At 43.0% G+C, this 20641-nt stretch overlaps 1 protein-coding gene across 1 annotated transcript in view; it reads right to left on the bottom strand.

Annotated features, from left to right (window-relative positions):
* Positions 1-20641, bottom strand: part of LOC109764309 (uncharacterized) — a 35940-nt gene that overhangs the window by 1586 nt on the left and 13713 nt on the right. Inside the window, exons 2-4 of the mRNA XM_040390024.1 lie at positions 11130-11271; positions 10590-10663; positions 9735-10466 (exon numbers count right to left, since the gene is read on the bottom strand). Of these exons, the coding sequence (XP_040245958.1) occupies positions 9735-10466; positions 10590-10663; positions 11130-11271 (948 nt within the window). The remainder of the gene's footprint in view (positions 1-9734; positions 10467-10589; positions 10664-11129; positions 11272-20641) is intronic.

Genomic DNA, 20641 nt, shown 5'->3' with positions numbered 1-20641 from the left:
TCACATATTGTGTTAGCTAGCTAATTAATAGAAAGAAGTGTCCTCTCTTATCTCCGTGCTTGGTCGACGCTACGTACTATATATGTATGGAGAGGACTAGACACGCTAGCTAGTAAGCAAATGAAGGAAACAGAAGATCGTCATGAACATATGCATACAGAGAGAAGTGATATCGACCACCTCTCCTTCTCCGAGAGATTGGTCGAACACAAGTTCTCGTATATCTATCTGACACTACCGGCTACATATATACAATAATTATCTCTTACAATATAATCTCCTAATTAAATTGTAAGAACACAGGGTCCACATAGTATTCTCCGTTTTCAGCGATCACGTGGTCAAGGAAGAATGCCGCCAATTCCTCTTGAATTGCTCGCATACGATCTTCTGCTAGGAGTTCATCCCGCATCCGAAACATCTAATTTGAAGAAGGGGGTCAATACATATATATATATGAATAAATGAAACTTGACACAAATGATGGTAATAAAATAAAATTGTGAATATTATTGCTTACGCACTTCATATTGTTCGTCAGAGTAGCCCCGCTCACAGGTCGTGTGGCGGATAAACTCGCAAACGTAGTATCCACAGAAATCATTCCCTTGTTCCTGCCACAACCATTTTACAAGAAATAGAGGTCAATCTAACTGATAAGCAAGCATGCTAAATGGTATTGATGAAACTAGCGCTTGAATCACTAGGAGATGTGCGGAACATGCTACTATAGTACTTACTTTCGGGTGTCTAAATTGCAGCTTCTTCGGCAGTCCCGGAGCTTTTGTGGTGAATTTTCTCCAAACCCTGCCAGACAAAGAAAACAATTACTTGATATCAGGAAATGAACGAAGTTGCTGATATGGTGGATAATGATCGATTTAACTTACTTCTCGAGCATTTGAGTCATGTCCGCATAGTCCTGGGGATCTTTTCGTCTCGAGTCTAAGACGGTTACTACTCCCTGCTCAAGCTTAATCTCTAGGAGAATATAGTGGAAGCTGCGCATGCATGCATAAGTCATCAATTACATTACCATAACCTGGACTAATAAGGAAAACCGAATATGCACAAGACAGTAACACTCACTTAAAGTTGTAAGGAAAGAGTATTATATCTTTGTTTTGATTTAATACCAACGATCGTAGCAAGTTGGCCTCGGCTTCTTTGGCATGTTTTTCAACCGTATATGCATCTATGAGATTTGTGTTAATGGACCCAATATCACCGATTTGTCTTTTCTTCAATTCGGCGATCTTCAATCTGCATAATATAGTGAGGATAATTATAAATACATGCAATGAAAGAGCCAACCTATATAGAGAGACTTAATGACAGAAGTAGTACTACTTACAGACAGTAGCAAGTGATCGTTGATTTATCGATGGCCTTTTGATTGAAAAACTGGAAGAACTCCTCAAATGGAACATTCAGCAGTTCAATTCCAACGAGGTCATGCTCCGGTTTAACTCTCAGCGTCAAAGTATTCATCTCATCAGACTCTCTGCAGGTTTTCATGTATCAATCATGTAATCTTCGCATCATCGTTGTTAGAGATCTTTCATCTTTGACGAGAGGCTTCCCGTAATGGTATTTGTGTTCGTCCACCTCCATGATTTCATAATGTACATCGTCGGGCAGGTAATCTCCAAGATTGCTATAACCGGCCACCATCCTCGGATCATTAGCGACGATGTCTTTAGACACCTTGAGCGGGGGGCACGATTGGTTCGCTTGTTCGCCGAGCTGGGCAATTTTTTCCCCAGCTCGTCGTTCTTTTAACCTTTGATCACTGACAGTACTTCCCGACCGCTCCGCTTCGACAAATGTCTTTGCAATAATGCGCTCATAGTTGCCTTTTGGTGGAGACTTTGGTGGTTTTGTCAGGGCATCCAGAGTGCGCTTCGCTTTCACCGGATCTACCTTCTCCTCCGGAGGTGGATGTTTCTTTGCTTTCACCCCTTCAAAGAAGTTCTTCACTTCGGCTCGCACGATCTTCGCGTTCTCCTCCTCGGTCCCCTCGTATGGTAACTTCTCTGGAGTCTTCAGAGAAGGACCAAATCTGTATTGCCTCCCGCCTCTGGCAGCTGTACTGCTAGACGCCGGCAGAGCAGACGGAGCGGCTGCGGCTGTCTTCTTTCCTTGCTTACGAGGCGGAGGAGAAGGACTACGACGCGCCGGAGCAGCCGGAGCGGCGGCGGGTCTCTTCCGCCCTTGCTGACGAGGCGGAGAAGGAGGAGGCTGGCTGCTCTGGCACGCCGGCGCGGGCGGAGAAGGAGGCGGAGTGCCGCCACGCGCCGGAGAAGGAGGCTGAGTGCCCTGATCACTCGCCGGAGGAGGAGGCGGAGTGTCGCCACGCGTCGGAGAAGAAAGGCTGAGTGCCCTGATCACTCGCCGGAGGAGGAGGCGGCGGCGGAGTGCCCTTACTCGCCGGAGGCGTTCAGTTTGGAAGGTTAATGAGCTCCTTCCGCCATAGGCACTGAGTCTTCAGAGCTAAACCCAGCCGAGTCTCCCCTTCACTGGTAGGGTGGTCAAGCAGGAGGTCCTCAAATCCCTCCGTTATTTCATCCACCATCACCCTAGCATATCCTTCTGGAATCGGCCGGCAGTGGTAGGTTGCGCCGGGTTCAGGAGGTAAAACAGAGCCAACAGTCGCCTTGACTTTGAAGTTCTGCCATTCCGCCATAAGGTGGCAATGTTGAGACTCCGTGATAGCATCCACGGGGTAGCTAGCAGGAGCCGTCAAGACATGCTCCGGCTGAAGCAGCTCGGTGGAAGCCACGCTGCTTCTCCGCTGAGATGGCGGGGTAGCTTCGGGGGTAGTTTCAGCATGTCGATTGCCGTCTCATTCCTCTAGCGCTTGAACCCTTTCGTGCAGCTTCTAAATTTGGGTATGCTCCATTTTTTTCCTCCTCTCCTGGCTTTTGTAACCGCCTACGTCCGGAAAACCAGCCTTCCACGGAACGGAGCCTGGCGTGCCTCGTGTCCGTCCAGGGTGCTCAGGATTCCCGAGGGCCATTGTGAGCTCGTCGTTCTCTCTGTCTGGAACGAACGTCCCTTCCTGCGCTGCATCGATATATTGCTGAATCTTCTTGACTGGTATTCTCAAAAGCTCGTTCGTCCAAACGCACCTCCCTGATACAGGGTCCAAGGTTCCGCCAGCCCCGAAGAACCAAGTCCGGCAACGGTCTGTCCAGTTCATTGTCTGTGGTTCGATCCCTTTTTCAAGCAGATCATTCTCAGCCTTGGCCCACTTAGGCCGGGCTTTGAGGTAGCCACCTGACCCCGTGCGATGGTGAAGCTTCTTCTTCGCAGCATTCTTCTTGTTTGTCGCTGGCATCTTCTTACTCTTTTCCGATGTCTTGTGGGCCACAAATGCGGGCCAGTGATCTCTGATCTTCTCATACCGGCCGATGAATTCTGGTGTCTCTTCTTTGTCGACAAACGTTTTCAGCTCATTCTTCCACCTCCTGAATAGGTCTGCCATCTTCTTAAGAGCATGAGACTTGATCAATTGCTCTTTAACTGGCTTCTCCGGATCCTCCTCTGGCGGTAGGGTGAAATTTGCCTTCAGCTCAGTCCAAAGATCATCTTTCTGCATATCATTGACATAAGACACCTCAGGGTCTTCCTTCTTAGGCTTATACCATTGCTGGATGCTGATCGGGATCTTGTCCCTAACTAGAACCCCGCACTGAGCAGCAAATGCATCCTTTGTCCGGATGGGTTCAATCGGTTGGCCGTCGCGCGCGATTGCTGTGATCTCAAACCTTTCATCCGAGCGCAACTTTCTCTCCGGGCCTCGTCTCTTTACCGAAGTTGTGCTCGATCCGGAGGGCTAGAAAAAAGAAGAAAGACGAGTGTTAATTAATATGTGTACATACCAAAACAATGAATGCATCAATTAGCTAGTCAGCACAGGCTTAACTAACATATTTACCTGGCCGGACTCTGTTCGGTCACCGGAGCCATCACCACGGGCTCCTTCTTGCACCAGCATTGGGTCACCGGAGCCATCATAATCATGTCTTTCCTCCTCCACTCTTCGATCACCGTAGCCTGCTTCTTCACCCTGTTCTTCCAGACCATCATTGTCGTTAAGATACGACAAGATATCACCTCCGGCTAAGATTATGTCCCCCAACACCTCTTCTGCTTGCTCGTCTCGTCCGTGCTCCATTGTTTCTGCAAATATTACAACATGGCAATTATTACACAAACATGACAGCAGGTGGATATATTAGTGCAAACGTAGACCTAGCTTATTCCGGGTTTGGGGTGGCCTCGACAACGCTTCAAGGGTAGGGGCGCCGCGGGAGGGGGTAGGAGACCGACATCGTTTTTTTCTAGGGTTTGGGTGTCCTCGAGAGTTTTGGTCGAGCGAGAGGGCCGGGGGTGCTCCCGTGGTATAAGTTATCACGGCCGAGAGGGGGTATAAATATCGACCGTCCATCATGTCGAAGTTATCTGGGAGGGAGTTATATATATCGACAACGACGACATACATACATGGGAAAATAATGTTATCGGGGAGGGGGTATATCGACCCCCCCCCACGTGTTGAAGTTATCGGGAGGGGGTTATATCGACAACGACGACATACGTACATGGGAAAATAATATTATCGGGGAGGGGTATATCGACCCCCCCTCGTGTTGAAGTTATCGGGAGAGGGGTATATCGACGACGACAGACCCGATAAAACATAAGAAAACGAAGAAGAAATAAAAAGAGGAGAAGAAGAAAGGAATAGAGGAGAAGATCGAAAAAAAAAGAAGAAAAAAAAAGAGGAGAAGAAGAAAGGAATAGAGGAGAGAAAAAGAAAAAATAGAATTTTTTCTATTTTTTCTTCTACTCTTCTATTCCTTTCTTCTTCTCCTCTTCTTTTTCTTCTTTTTTCCTCTTCTTATTTATTTCTCCTCTTCTTCCTCTCCTCTTCTTCTCCTTTCTTCCTCTTCTTATTTTCCTTTTTCGTCTCCTTCTTTTTCTTCTTCTTCCTTTCCTAGCTAGATATATAAAACTTTTCTAAAAATATAACTTTTGCATATATAAAACTTTTCCATGGATCATCATTTCTCATATACATCCATCTATAGCCACATACATATATAAATGGAAAAAAATGCTATGAACAAAAATACATATATACTTGGTAAATATTCTATGAACATCGTTTCTCATATATATCAATGCATACATCCATGGATCATCATTGCTCATATATCCATAGTCATATATAAAAACTTTCTGTATATGAACAAAAAAACATTTTTTGACATATTTAGCACATTCTAAAAATATCATAAATTCTAAAAATGCCCAAAGCCATCTAGCATTTGATCAAACACCCTCTATATGCACTGTTCATATCTGTAAAAAAAATCAGAAAATTGGACGGCGTCTTGCTGCTGCTCCACTCCTTCTCCTCTCCTCTCCTTCTCCTCTCCTTCTGCTCTTCAATGCGTCGGGGCCGGCTGCGACCATGGAGCAGGGGCGGCAGAGAGCAAGGGGCACTCGGGCGCAAGAGCGGCGCTCGATCGGGACCATGGGAAAGGGGGGCTCACTTCGAGGGGGGCGGCGATGGCAGGAGTCCGGCGACGAGGACGGCGGGCTCGGGGCGGCACGCGGTGACGGGGACGGCGGTCTCGGGACGGCAGGCGGCGACAGGGACGTGGAGGGGTGGGCTCGGGGAGGCACGCGGCGACGGGGACGACGAGGACGGCGGGCTCAGGGATGCCGGCGACGAGGACGGCGCGGGCTCGGGGAGGCGACGGCGTTGGCGGCGGCGTAGACGGCGAGGTGGAGCAGCCTAACGGCGGGGGGAGGCAACTGGCGATGAAAACTGAAAATTTTCACAAGTGTTTGAAATATAGTCCAAGCATTAGTCTCGGTTCGTGGCACCAACCGGGACTAATGCCCCCTTTAGTCCCGGTTGGTGCCACCAACCGGGACCAAAGGCCTCTTTTCAGCAGCCCAAAGGGCGGGAAGCGGCGGCCTTTGGTCCCAGTTGGTGGCACCAACCGGGACTAAAGGGGGGGGCATTGGTCCCGGTTGGTGCCACGAACCGGGACCAAAGGGGGCATTGGTCCCGGTTCGTGCCACCAACCGGGACCAATGACCTTGCACAGCGGCGTGGTGGTGGGAGTTTAGTCCCACCTCGCTAGCTGAGAGAGAGCCGCACCTGTTTATAAGGTGCGGTGCGCCTGAGCTGTCGAGCTCCTCTCTAAAGCAGGCTTACGGGCCTAACCTCTCTGTACATGCCTGTGGGCCTACTGGGCCTTCTGCGGGCCTGAATCCTGGCCCATGGATGGGTTTCTAGTCGTATTCAGGCCATGGTGACCCAGTAGGTGGCATAATTTTTATTTTTTCCCTGTTTTTTTGTTTTTTTGCTTTATTTATTTTGTTTTGTTTCTACTTACAACAAAAAACTTATTTATTTTATTTTATTTTGTTTCTAATTACTTATTTATTTTACTTTATGATAATTCTTTTTGCTATTAAAGTTTCTAACAAAAAAGTTCTTTATGAAAATTATTTTTGCTTTCAATGATTTTGAACAGAAAATACTTCGATAATTTTAGTTGCATCAATTTTATATAATTTTAGTTTCAATAATACTAGCGGTTGCTTATAATGTTTTGAACAGAAAATACTTTGATAATTTTAGTTTCATAAATTTTATTTATGTTATTAAAGTTTATTTTATTTTGTTTCTACTTATATATTTTATTAAAGTTTATATTATTTTGTTTCTAATTACTTATTTATTTTATTTGTTATTTTTCATGCACCATTTTTCATGCATTTACTGATTATTTTGAGCTATAAGACCCTAAAATTGAAAAGCATTTCAAATGAACTCTGAAAAGGTTGAAAGTTGGCATGGTATCATCATTTCATCCACATAGCATGTGCAAGAAAGTTGAGAGGGTTACGGCAAAAACTGGATGCACTTCGTGTACAAAACGGACAATCTCTTTCGAAGTATCAGGATTTCATACGGAAACCCGTCTGTTACAAAGGGATTTCATTTTTTTAGAACTTATTTGAACTCCTGACTTTTTGTGTGTTCAAAATGCACCATTCAAAGCCACATCTCATCAATTTTCAACCCTTTCTGACTTCATTTGTTATTTTTCATGCATTTACTGATTATTTTGAGCTATAAGACCCTACAATTGAAAAGCATTTCAAATGAACTCTGAAAAGGTTGAAAGTTGGCATGGTATCATCATTTCATCCACATAGCATGTGCAAGAAAGTTGAGAGGGTTACGGCAAAAACTGGATGCACTTCGTGTACAAAACGGACAATCTCTTTCGAAGTATCAGGATTTCATACGGAAACCCGTCTGTTACAAAGGGATTTCATTTTTTTTAAACTTATTTGAACTCCTGACTTTTTGTGTGTTCAAAATGCACCATTCAAAGCCACATCTCATCAATTTTCAACCCTTTCTGACTTCATTTGTTATTTTTCATGCATTTACTGATTATTTTGAGCTATAAGACCCTACAATTGAAAAGCATTTCAAATGAACTCTGAAAAGGTTGAAAGTTGGCATGGTATCATCATTTCATCCACATAGCATGTGCAAGAAAGTTGAGAGGGTTACGGCAAAAACTGGATGCACTTCGTGTACAAAACGGACAATCTCTTTCGAAGTATCAGGATTTCATACGGAAACTCGTCTGTTACAAAGGGATTTCATTTTTTAAAACTTATTTGAACTCCTGACTTTTTGTGTGTTCAAAATGCACCATTCAAAGCCACATCTCATCAATTTTCAACCCTTTCTGACTTCATTTGTTATTTTTCATGCATTACTAATTATTTCGAGCTATAAGACCCTAAAATTAAAAAGCATTTCAAATGAACTCTGAAAAGGTTGAAAGTTGGCATGGTATCATCATTTCATCCACATAGCATGTGCAAGAAAGTTGAGAGGGTTACGGCAAAAACTGGATGCACTTCGTGTACAAAACGGACAATGGTATCATACTCGTCTGTTACAAAGTTGGCATGGTATCATCATAATAGTTGCGGGAGAAAAGTCTTCACTTTTTCTTCGCTTGTGTCATTTGCTTATTGCGCCGTAACCATGGATAATCTTCATCGTTTATCATTTGACGAGGGCCGACGGGGGCGGATACCAAAACCATCGCACTATGTAATAAGAAGGAATAATAAAAGTACCAAAATTAGACAAGTATCTATCTAAAGTAAGATTTTTTTTTCAGAAAGAAGATAAGAATAAGAGGCTCACCACGGTGGTGCTGGCGACGAGATCGGCGCGGGCGATCGACGGCGGTGAAGACGGGGACGGGACGTGACGGACCGCTAAACCTAGACAAATCTTGGGGAAAATGGAGCTCGGAGGTCGAGTTTCGAGAGGAGAAAGATTAACTAGTGTGGCTCAGACATTTCATCGAACACCTCATGTGCATAGGAGGTGAGCTAGAGCACCCAAATGCCCTCCCCTCGCCGGCCAGAAAAAACAGAGCACTGTGGAGTGCTCTGCTGTGACGATGGGGTATATATAGGCAACTCATTGGTCCCGGTTCGTGGCACCAACTGGGACTAAAGGCCTTTGGTCCCGGTTGGTGCCACGAACCGGGACCAATGCCCCCTTTAGTCCCGGTTGGTGGCACCAACCGGGACCAAAGGCCTTGTGCTGCCCCGCGTCAAAAGTTTAGTCCCACCTCGCTAGTTGAGAGAGCTCGAGAGTGGTTTATAAGCGCTGCTGCGCCCACCCTCTCGAGCTCCTCTCAACTGCAGGCTTTCGGGCCTAACCGTTCTCTTTGCCTGTGGGGCCTACTGGGCCTTCTGCGGGCCTGAATCCTGGCCCATGGATGGGTTTCAAGTCGTATTCAGGCCGTGGTGGCCCAGTAGGTGGCATAATTTTTTCCCCTGTTTTTTGTTTTCTCTTTTGCTTTATTTATTTTGTTTTGTTTCTACTTACAACAAAAAACTTATTTATTTTATTCCATTTTGTTTCTAATTACTTATGTATTTTACTTTATTTATTTTATTTTTATTTATTTTACTGCTGCTATTTTTATTTAATTTATTAAAGTTTATTTATTTTAGTTACTATAGTTTATTTTATTTTATTTTATTAAGGTTTATTTATTTTTATTTATTTTATTAAGGTTTATTTATTTTATTTACTATAAAAAAATGAACATAGATGCGCCTATAGAGAAAATTCAACCTAAATTCATAATAAATTTCTATGAAATTCAAAGAAATTTACTGTGAATTTAGGTCAAATTCCCTGTATAAGGGCATCTATTTTCACTTTGAGAGGACCTCAACAAGGCAGAGAGGGACGGGCTTATAAACCGGTGTGAGCGCCCTTCGGTTGGCGAGGTGGGACTAAACTCTGACCGCTACTAGGACCAACCCTTTAGTCCCGGTTTGTGGTATGAACCGGGACTAAAGGGTGAGCCTCTGGTCCCGGTTCAAGCCACCAACCGGGACCAATGGTGGTGGGCCAGGAGCGAGGCCCATTGGTCCCGGTTTGTCCCACCAACCGGGACCAAAGGGGCTGGACGAACCGGGACCAATGGCCCCACGAGGCCCGGCAGGCCCCTGGCCGCACGAACCGGGACCAATGCTCACATTAGTCCCGGTTCGTGACTGAACCGGGACTAATGTGAATATTGCCCTGTGACCAAAGCCTAATTTTCTACTAGTGCAAAGAATACTATACTTGGAAATGACATACTTACATTTGACAAGGAAGAGGCAAACTTGCGCTTCAGACTAGTGATATCAGGTTGGCGACTTTTGAGTTCTTGGATTTCGTCCTCTTTCTCCTTCACCAACGAGCGCATGTCCGTTAGCTTATCCTCTAGAATCAATAACGTGTTTCCATAATCAACAACTTCTGCTTCCATCGTGCGATTATCCTTTACTAGCTTTTGCGAAGCTTCAGTAGCTTGTGCTGTCGCCACTTCCTTGTTCTTAAGAAGCATGGCGTAGTCCAGCAGCTCCTGCTCCTTTATCCGGAACTGGCTCCAAACAAAATCCTTTACAGCACGTAATCCAATGTTTTCCGCACGGAGTTTTTCAATACTTTCATTTTTCTCCTTCAGCAAGGAATCCATTTCATGTAGCTTCTGTTGAGCCACAAGAGCTTCTGCATGGAGTCTGCCAATCTCATTGTCCTTGTTTTGGGTTGCGACGCGCAGCGCCTGCACGTTCTGCTGAAGCTTCTTCGCTTCTTCAGTAGCTTGTGCTGCCTCTAGTTTCTTGTTCTCAGAGAGCATGCTGTCCTTTTCCATTGTCCTCAACTGGTTCAAAAGAACAACTTTTACAGAATAAATATCCTTATCCTTCTTTGATATCAGGGTCTCAAATGCTCCCTTTAGTTTTCTAAGGTTTGCTCTCAGCGCTTTTACACTGTGCTCATGATCCCCAGTGTCTTCACCAAGCTCTAGACGATCTTGAACTTCCTTCGGCTTCGATTAACATTAACGGAACCAAACAGAGATGCAAAAATGGAATTAGGAAAGTCAATGAGATGCCCAAGCTGGAGTGCAAGCTTTTGAGTAATGCATCTGATTTCTCGGTAACTACATTACCTTAGATTCAGTGCTTGGTAGGGCAAGAAGAGCTCTACAAACTCTGGCATCCTCCAGATCACCCTCTTTGAGTTCTACATTGAGTACCCAAGGCAGCGATATTAGTACAAATGTTCCACTTTCCTTTCTGAAAGTGGAAGGTAGAGAACTCTAGCATACAAAATTACAAATGCAAATGCGACGTAAAGGTAAAATCTGCACAAAGTAACATATTCACGATGGCCAAAATAGCAAGAGCTCCCTGATGTTTAGCATATACGATACGCAAGCGACGGATCTTCGCCGCTGTCATTTCTATGCGATGCTCTCCAGGGGCAACTTTGTTTATTGCGACAGATCTGTACAGATTCGAGGATGTTGCTACTCTACAACGCCAGGTGAAGCAGATTGATGTGTTGCCAAATCGTCAGAGAACCTCAGGACGCAGAAACAAAATCTAACAGAGCCACAATAACACAACCCTAAATTTGTTATTACCGGGATCAAAATTAACCCTAAATGTGGAGGACCAGTACGAGGCAATGGGCGGTGTCTTATTACCGGCGAGCGTGTCCTTGCCCCCCGGAAGTATCGCCTTGCAGGCCTCCTCCCCCTCACCCCTTGTCGCCTCTGGATGCGCGCGGTCGGCGGCCAGCGCCTCCACCTGCGCCTCGACCCGCCCTCGCGTCCTCCCCGCAGAGGCCTAATGCCGACGAGGCCAGCGCCGCGCCGGCCCCGCTCATGGATTCGAGTCGGACTGTCGGAGAACAGGAGACGAGAAGACGGAGAGATACTTCGGCCTCTTTTGGTTCACAGTTAGGAAAATCATAGGAATAGAAAAATCAAATCATACGAGTAGGAATAGGAAAGGAGATGTTCTTTGATTTACATCATAGGATTTTTTTCCCATTAAATTTAGGCTAATAATTATTTTCCTATGAAATGTGGTGAATAGAAAGAATTTCTTCATAGAAATAGGATTCTATTCCTATAAATCAAATGGCACTAAAGGAATTTTTCATATATAAATCATATTCTATGAAATCCTTACAAAATTTCTCCAAACCAAAGGAGACATTCACTTTTTCATCGCTTGCTCTGACCGTGGATTCGGTTCTTTTATTTTGCTATATACAAGTCGAAGTTCAGATTTTTTTTCCGGCATGGCAAATCTAACATTTTTTATAGCAAAATAATGTTGTCGCGAGGATAATAGATTTCTTTAGCAACCATGGAAAAATATTAATGCCACATTTTTTGATATTACTGTTCTTTTTTAACAAAAGGGGCTTCACCCTGGCCCTATTCTCATATTTATTTTAGGACAATAAAGTTGAGCTCTTTCTCAGCTTTCTCATGCTCTTGTCATTTTTGGCCGTCCATTTTTCTTGATTAAAACATTTCTGGCTCTCAGGATCTATTGTGTAGTTCAGCCTTCACCGCACGTCCTATTACCTAGGCCAGAAAAGGCACCCCCAGTGCTCCACTTTGTACAGCGTCAGGGGCTAATGAGTAAAGGGTGGCCCGGCAGTTCCGTGACGACATCTAGCATCGGGGCAGCGGTTCCGACAATTGGGTGGATGATACAGTGCGATTCGCAACAATCCGGAGTGGAATAGACCCAAAATGTTGGGTCGGCCTGCGATATGCGCTCCCCGTCCAGTTCAGTCCATGATTCACCATCTGTTTTCACTATGTATAGTGCAAAAAATAAAAATAAAATACAAAACCCATATTAAAAAATTGTTCATAATTTGTAAAAAATCTGCAAAATTCTAAAATATTCATTAATTCATATAAATTTTCTTTAATTTTTAAAGTATTCATACGCTTAAGAATGTTCAAGAATTGAAAAACAATGTTCGTCAATTTTAGAAAATAAGATGGATTTTTTAAAATTTTCAGGCATTTTAAAAAATTTCATATTTTTTAAATACCCATGCATTTAAAAAAATTCATGGATTCAAAAATAGAAAATTGAAATATATCAAATGAAAAAACTGGCCGGAAACCTACGGAAGAAATAAAACCACACATACAAAAACCAACTCAGGGAAAACAACAATAGCTGAGAAGAAACCAGAGGAAAACAAAACCCCACATGGGTCGACCCAACGAGCGGTGTTGTGAGCGACTACTTATGGCAGAGAATTCCCCAATGATAATAATAAGAGACCATCTATTTGAGTATTTGACGACATATATGTTGGTGTCAAATAGCCGAGGTTATGCTTGAAGCGAGGTGCTATGGGCTGGCCCACTGTAGCGAGCTGGCTTGATTGTTTTATTTATTGTTTTTCTCTCAAAAACGGTTGTTGGAATTTTTTTACAAAGCTTAATATTTAAAAACCTATTAAGAAATAAAAAATAAACAAAATATTCCATACGTGTTTAAATTTTTTAGTGTGTATTTTAAAATGTTCGTTGTATAATATAAAAGGTCACTGCATATTTAAAAAGAATCATCGTGTATGCAATTCAATGCAATTTGAGAAAAATGTTCACCATATATTAGAAAAAAATTGCATCAAAACTGTAAAAATGGAAAATTTGCAAAGGAAAAAACCAGAATAAAAACAAACCCGGAAGAAAAAAAGATAAACCAACTCACAATTTAAAATGAAAAGAAAAAATAAAAAGAGAAAGAAAACCAAAAAAGAAAAAGAAACAAAAAAAACTAGAGGAAAAAACAGTTTTAATTCAATAATAACTGGGATGCAAATGCCCTCAGGCGGATTTGTCAGCCACATGCGGCAACAAACATCATAGAAAGTCAAACTTCCAGCAAGCCGATGGGCCTTGTTACACAACACTGTTGTGCTGGCCAATTGTGCCTCGCTTCATGCGTATCCTCGACTATTTGATGTCAACGACTCTTAAATCAAAACTACTAGTTAAAGGGCACCTCGCTGAAAAGGTTACTCGTGTGCGCCACTTGCCGCAATCGAGAAGTTTTCCATTTTTCGTATATATTTTTGTTTAAAATGGTTTATCTCTTAAACCGTGTGTTCCAATCCTGAAATGTCTTCATCGCTGGATTTTCAAGGAATCGCCATTGGCGAGCCTGAAGCTCGTCTCGCAAAGAATAGCGTCGATACTCGCTTCCCCTTCCCTGCTGACTATGGGGTGACTGATACGTCCATTTTGCATCATGCTTTTATATCGATATTTATTGCATTATGGATTGTTTTTACACATTATGTCACAATACTTATACCTTTTCTCTCTTATTTTACAAGGTTTACATGAAGAGGGATAATGCCGACAGCTGGAATTCTGGGCTGGAAAAGGAGCAAATATTTGAGACCTATTCTGCACAACTCCAAAAGTCCTGAAACTCCACGAAAGTCAGTTTTGGAATATACTAAAAATATCGGGCGAAGAAAGCACCAAAAGGGAGCCACGCACCGTCCACGAGGGTGGAGGCCGCGCCCTACCCCCTGGCCGCGCCCCCCTGCCTCATGGGCCACCTAGCAGGCCCCCGACGCCCATCTTCTGGTATAAGGTGTCTTTTGCCCTGAAAAAAATACAGAAGAAGCTTTCGGGACGAAGCGCCGCCGTCTTAAGGCGGAACCTTGGCGGAATCAATCTAGGGCTCCGGCAGAGCTGTTCTGCCGGGGAAACATCCCTCCGGGAGGGGGAAATCGTCACCATCGATCCTCTCATCGGGAGGGGGTCAATCTCCATCAACATCTTCACCAGCACCATCTCCTCTCAAACCCTAGTTCATCTCTTGTATCCGATCTTTGTCTCAAAACCTCAGATTGGTACCTGTGGGTTGCTAGTAGTGTTGATTACTCCTTGTAGTTGATGCTAGTTGGTTTATTCGATGAAAGATCATATGTTTAGATCCTTTATGCATATTAATACCCCTCTGATTATGAACATGAATATGATTTGTGAGTAGTTACGTTTGTTCCTGAGGACATGGGAGAAGTCTTGTTATAAGTAGTCATGTGAATTTGGTATTCGTTTGATATTTTGATGAGATGTATGTTGTCTTTCCTCTAGTGGTGTTATGTGAACGTCGACTACATGACACTTCACCATTGTTTGGGCCTAGGGGAAGGCATTGGGAAGTAATAAGTAGATGATGGGTTGCTAGAGTGACAGAAGCTTAAACCCTAGTTTATGCTTTGCTTCGTAAGGGGCTGATTTGGATCCACATATTTCATGCTATGGTTAGGTTTCCTTAATTCTTCTTTGTAGTCGCGGATGCTTACGAGAGGGGTTAATCATAAGTGGGATGCTTGTCCAAGGAATGGCAGTACCCAAGCACCGGTCCACCCACATATGAAATTATCAAAGTAACGAACGCGAATCATATGAGCATGATGAAAACTAGCTTGACGATAATTCCCATGTGTCCTCGGGAGCGTTTTCCTTTATATAAGAGTTTGTCCAGGCTTGTCCTTTGCTACAAAAAGGATTAGGCCACCTTGCTGCACCTTGTTTACTTTTGTTACTTGTCACCCGTTACGAATTACCTTATCATAAAACTATCTGTTACCGATAATTTCGGTGCTTGCAAAGAATACCTTACTGAAAACCGCTTGTCATTTCCTTCTGCTCCTCGTTGGGTTTGACACTCTTACTTATCTAAAGGACTACGATAGATCCCCTATACTTGTGGGTCATCAAGACTCTTTTCTGGCGCCGTTGCTGGGGAGTGAAGCGCCTTTGGTAGGTGGAATTTGGTAAGGAAAAATTTATATAGTGTGCTGAAATTTACTGTCACTTGTTACTATGGAAAATAATCCTTTGAGGGGATTGTTCGGGGCATCTTCACCCCGACCAGTAGAGCAAAGATTTGCTCCTCAACCTACTGAACCTACTGAAATTTTTTACTTTGAAATTCCTTCGGGTATGATAGAGAAACTGCTAGCTAATCCTTTTACAGGAGATGGAACATTACATCCCGATATGCACCTAATCTATGTGGATGAAGTTTGTGGATTATTTAAGCTTGCAGGTATGCCCGAGGATGTTATCAATAAGAAGGTCTTTCCTTTATCTTTGAAGGGAAAGGCATTGACATGGTTTAGGCTATGTGATGATATTGAATCATGGAACTACAACCGATTGAAATTGGAATTTCATCAGAAGTTTTATCCTATGCATCTGGTTCATCGTTATCGTAATTATATATATAATTTTTGGCCTCGCGAAGGAGAAAGCATCGTTCAAGCTTGGGGGAGGCTTAATTCAATGTTTTATTCATGCCCCAATCATGAGCTCTCAAGAGAAATTATTATTCAAAAAAATTATGCTCGGCTTTCTCTCAATAATCGCTCCATGCTCGATACTTCTTATACTGGTTCTTTTATGATGAAGACTATTGAATTCATTGAAAAGAATTAAACGCAACTCTGAAGATTGGGAACTCGACGAAGGTAAGGAGTCAGGTATAACACCTAAGTTTGATTGTGTTAAATCTTTTATGGATACCGATGCTTTTCGTGAATTTAGCACTAAATATGGACTTGACTCTGAGGTAGTAGCTTCTTTCTGTGAATCATTTGCTACTCATGTTGATCTCCCTAAGGAGAAGTGGTTTAAATATCATCCTCCCATTGAAGTAAAAGTAGTTGAACCTATTAAAGTTGAAGAAAAGACTATCACTTATAATGTTGATCCTATTGTTCCTACCGCTTATATTGAGAAACCACTTTTCCCTGCTAGAATAAAGGATCATGCTAAAACTTCAACTGTGGTTCGTAAGAGTAAGGCTAGAACACCTACACCCCCTGAGCAAATTAAAGTTGAACCTAGTATTGCTATGGCTAAGGATCTCTTGGTCGATAATATTGATGGGCATGTTATTTACTTCTGTGATGAAGCCGAAAGAATTGCTAGACCCGATACTAAAAAAAACATAGACTTGTTGTCGGCATGCCTGTTGTTTCTGTTAAAATAGGAGATCATTGCTATCATGGCTTATGTGATATGGGTGCTAGTGCGAGCGCAATACCTCATTCCTTAGACAAAGAAATTATGCATGATATTGCACCTGCTGAGATAGAAGATATTGATGTTACTATTAAGCTTGCCAATAGAGATACTATTTCAGCAATTGGGATTGTTAGAGATGTTGAAGTCTTGTGTGGGAAAGTTAAATATCCCATTGATTTTCTTGTTCTTGGTTCCCCACAAGATGACTTTTGCCCCATTATATTTGGTAGACCCTTCTTGAATACTGTTAATGCTAGGATAGATTGCGAAAAGGATATTGTTACTGTTGGTTTAGGGGATATGTCTCATGATTTTAATTTTGCTAAATTTCATAGACAACCCCATGATAAAGAATTGCCTAGCAAAGATGAAATTATTGGTCTTGCTTCTATTGCCGTGCCTCCTAATGATCCTTTAGAACAATATTTGCTAGACCACGAAAATGATATGTTTATGAATGAAAGAAAAGAAATAGATGAAGTATTCTTTAAACAGGGACCTTTACTAAAACACAACCTACCTGTTGAAATCCTAGGGGATCCTCCTCCACCCAAGGGTGATCCCGTATTTGAGCTTAAACCATTACCTGATACTCTTAAGTATGCTTATCTTGATGAAAAGAAGATATATCATGTTATTATTAGTGCTAACCTTTCAGAGCAGGAAGAAGAGAAATTATTGAAAACTCCGAAGAAGCACAGTGCTGCTATTGGATATACTCTTGATGATCTTAAGGGCGTTAGTCCCACTCCATGCCAACACAAAATAAAATTGGAGAAAGACACTAAACCGGTTGTTGATCACCAACGACAGTTAAATCCTAAGATGAAAGGAGTGATAAGAAATGAAATACTAAAGCTTCTGGAGGCAGGTATAATTTATCCCATTGCTGATAGTCAGTGGGTAAGTCATGTCCATTGTGTCCCTAAGAAGGGAGGTATTACTGTTGTTCCTAATGATAAAGACGAATTGATCCCACAAAGAATTGTTACAGGTTATAGAATGGTAATTGATTTCCGCAAATTAAATAAAGCTACTAGAAAAGATCATTACCCCTTACCTTTTATTGATCAAATGCTAGAAAGATTATCCACACATCCACATTTTTGCTTTCTAAATGGTTACTCTGGTTTCTCTCAAATACCTGTGTCAAAAGAGGATCACGAAAAGACCACTTTTACTTGTCCTTTCGGTACCTTTGCTTATAGACGTATGCCTTTTGGTTTATGTAATGCACCTGCTACCTTTCAAAGATGTATGACTGCTATATTCTCTGACTTTTGTGAAAAGATTGTTGAGGTTTTCATGGATGATTTCTCCGTGTATATAACTTCTTTTGATATTGCTTAAGCAACCTTGACCGAGTTTTGCAGATATGTAAAGAAACTAATCTTGTCTTGAATTGGGAAAAGTGCCACTTTATGGTTAATGAAGGTATTGTCTTGGGGCATAAAATTTCTGAAAGAGGTATTGAAGTTGAAAAAGCTAAAGTTGGCGCTGTTGAAAAGATGCCGTGTCCTAAGGACATTAAAGGTATAAGAAGTTTCCTTGGTCATGCCGGTTTTTATAGGAGGTTCATTAAAGACTTCTCAAAAATTTCTAGGCCTCTGACTAATCTCTTACAAAAAGATGTTTCATTTGTCTTTGATGATGATTGTGTAGAAGCATTTGAAATACTTAAGAAAGCCTTGATTTCTGCACCTATTGTTCAGCCACATGATTGGAATTTACCCTTTGAAATTATGTGTTATGGTAGTGATTATGCTGTAGGTGCTGTTCTAGGACAAAGAGTCGATAAGAAATTAAATGTTATCCAATATGCTAGTAAAACCCTAGACAGTGCCCAGAGAAATTATGCTACTACTGAAAAAGAATTTTTTAGCAGTTGTATTTGCTTGTGATAAGTTCAGACCTTATATTGTTCATTCTAAAGTAATTGTTCACACTGATCATGCTGCTATTAAATACCTTATGGAAAAGAAAGATGCTAAACCTAGACTTATTAGATGGGTTCTCTTGCTACAAGAATTTGATTTACATATTATTGATAGAAAGGGAGCTGAGAACCCCGTTGCAGACAACTTGTCTAGGTTAGAGAATGTTCTTGATGACCCACTACCTATTGATGATAGCTTTCCTGATGAACAATTAGCTGTCATAAATGCTTCTCGTACTACTCCATGGTATGCTAATTATGCCAATTACATTGTTGCTAAATTTATACCGCCTAGTTTCACATACCAGCAAATAAAAAAATCTATGATTTAAGACATTACTTCTGGGATGACCCACACCTTTATACAGAAGGAGTAGATGGTGTTATTAGACGTTGTGTACCTGAGCATGAACAGGAACAGATCCTACGCAAGTGTCACTCCGAGGCTTATGGAGGACACCATGCTGGAGATAGAACTGCACATAAGGTATTGCAATCCGATTTTCATTGGCCTACTCTCTTCAAAGATGCCCGTAAGTTTGTCTTGTCTTGTGATGAATGTCAAAGAATTGGTAATATTAGTAGACGTCAAGAAATGCCTATGAACTATTCACTTGTTATTGAACCATTTGATGTTTGGGGCTTTGATTATATGGGACCGTTTCCTTCCTCTAATGGGTATACACATATTTTCGTTGTTGTTGATTATGTTACTAAGTGGGTAGAAGCTATTCCAACTAGTGTTGGGGAACGTAGCAGAAATTTAAAATTTTCTACGTATCACCAAGATCAATCTATGGAGTCATCTAGCAACGAGAGAGAGGGGAGTGCATCTACATACTCTTGTAGATCGCGCACGGAAGCGTTCAAGAGAACGGGGTTGATGGAGTCGTACTCGTCGTGATACAAATCACCGATGATCCTAGCGCCGAACGGACTGCACCTCCGCGTTCAACACACGTACGGAGCGGTGACGTCTCCTCCTTCTTGATCCAGCAAGGGGGGAGGAGAAGTTGATGGAGATCCAGCAGCACGACGGCGTGGTGGTGGAAGTAGCGGGATCCCGGCAGGGCTTCGCCAAGCGCAAGCGGGGAGGAAGAGGTGTCACGGGAGGGAGGCGCCAGGGCCTGGGGTGCTGCTCCCATGCGCCTCCCTACTATATATAGGGGTGGAGGGGGCTGGTTTCTTTCCCTCCAAGTCCATTGGGGCGTTGGCAAAGGTGGGGAAAAGAAATCCCATCATTTCCCTTCCCCACCGATTGTTATCCCCCTTTTTTAGGGATCTTGATCTTATCCCTTCGGGATATGATCTTATTCCTTCTAAGGTGGGATCTTGGTGCGCCTTGACCAGGGGTGTGGGGCCTTGCCCCCACTATCCACGTTCATGTGGGTCCCCCCATGCAGGTGGGCCCCACTTCGGAACCTTCTAGAACCTTCCCGGTACAATACCGAAAAATCCCGAACATTTTCCGGTGGCCAAAATAGGACTTCCCATATATAAATCTTTACCTCCGGACCATTCCGGAACTCCTCGTGACGTCCAGGATCTCATCCGGGACTCCGAACAACTTTCGGTTAACCGCATACTAATATCTCTACAACTCTAGCGTCACCGAACCTTAAGTGTGTAGACCCTACGGGTTCGGGAGACATGCAGACATGACCGAGACGACTCTCCGGTCAAGAACCAACAGCGGGATCTGGATACCCATGTTGGCTCCCACATGTTCCACGATGATCTCATCGGATGAACCACGATGTCGAGGATTCAATCAATCCCGTATACAATTCCCTTTGTCAATCGGTACGTTACTTGCCCGAGATTCGATCGTCGGTATCCCAATACCTTGTTCAATCTCGTTACCGGCAAGTCACTTTACTCGTACCGTAACGCATGATCCCGTGGCTAACTCCTTAGTCGCATTGAGCTCATTATGATGATGCATTACCGAGTGGGCCCAGAGATACCTCTCCGTCATACGGAGTGACAAATCCCAGTCTCGATTCGTGCCAACCCAACAGACACTTTCGGAGATACCTGTAGTGCACCTTTATAGCCACCCAGTTACGTTGTGACGTTTGGTACACCCAAAGAATTCCTACGGTATCCGGGAGTTGCACAATCTCATGGTCTAAGGAAATGATACTTGACATTAGAAAAGCTCTAGCAAACGAACTACACGATC

The sequence above is a fragment of the Aegilops tauschii genome, chromosome 5 (genome assembly GCF_002575655.3).
Source record: "Aegilops tauschii subsp. strangulata cultivar AL8/78 chromosome 5, Aet v6.0, whole genome shotgun sequence".
Taxonomy (NCBI): domain Eukaryota; kingdom Viridiplantae; phylum Streptophyta; class Magnoliopsida; order Poales; family Poaceae; genus Aegilops; species Aegilops tauschii.
Note: the sequence above shows the minus strand (reverse complement) of the source record. Positions and strands in the feature narration are given on the sequence as shown.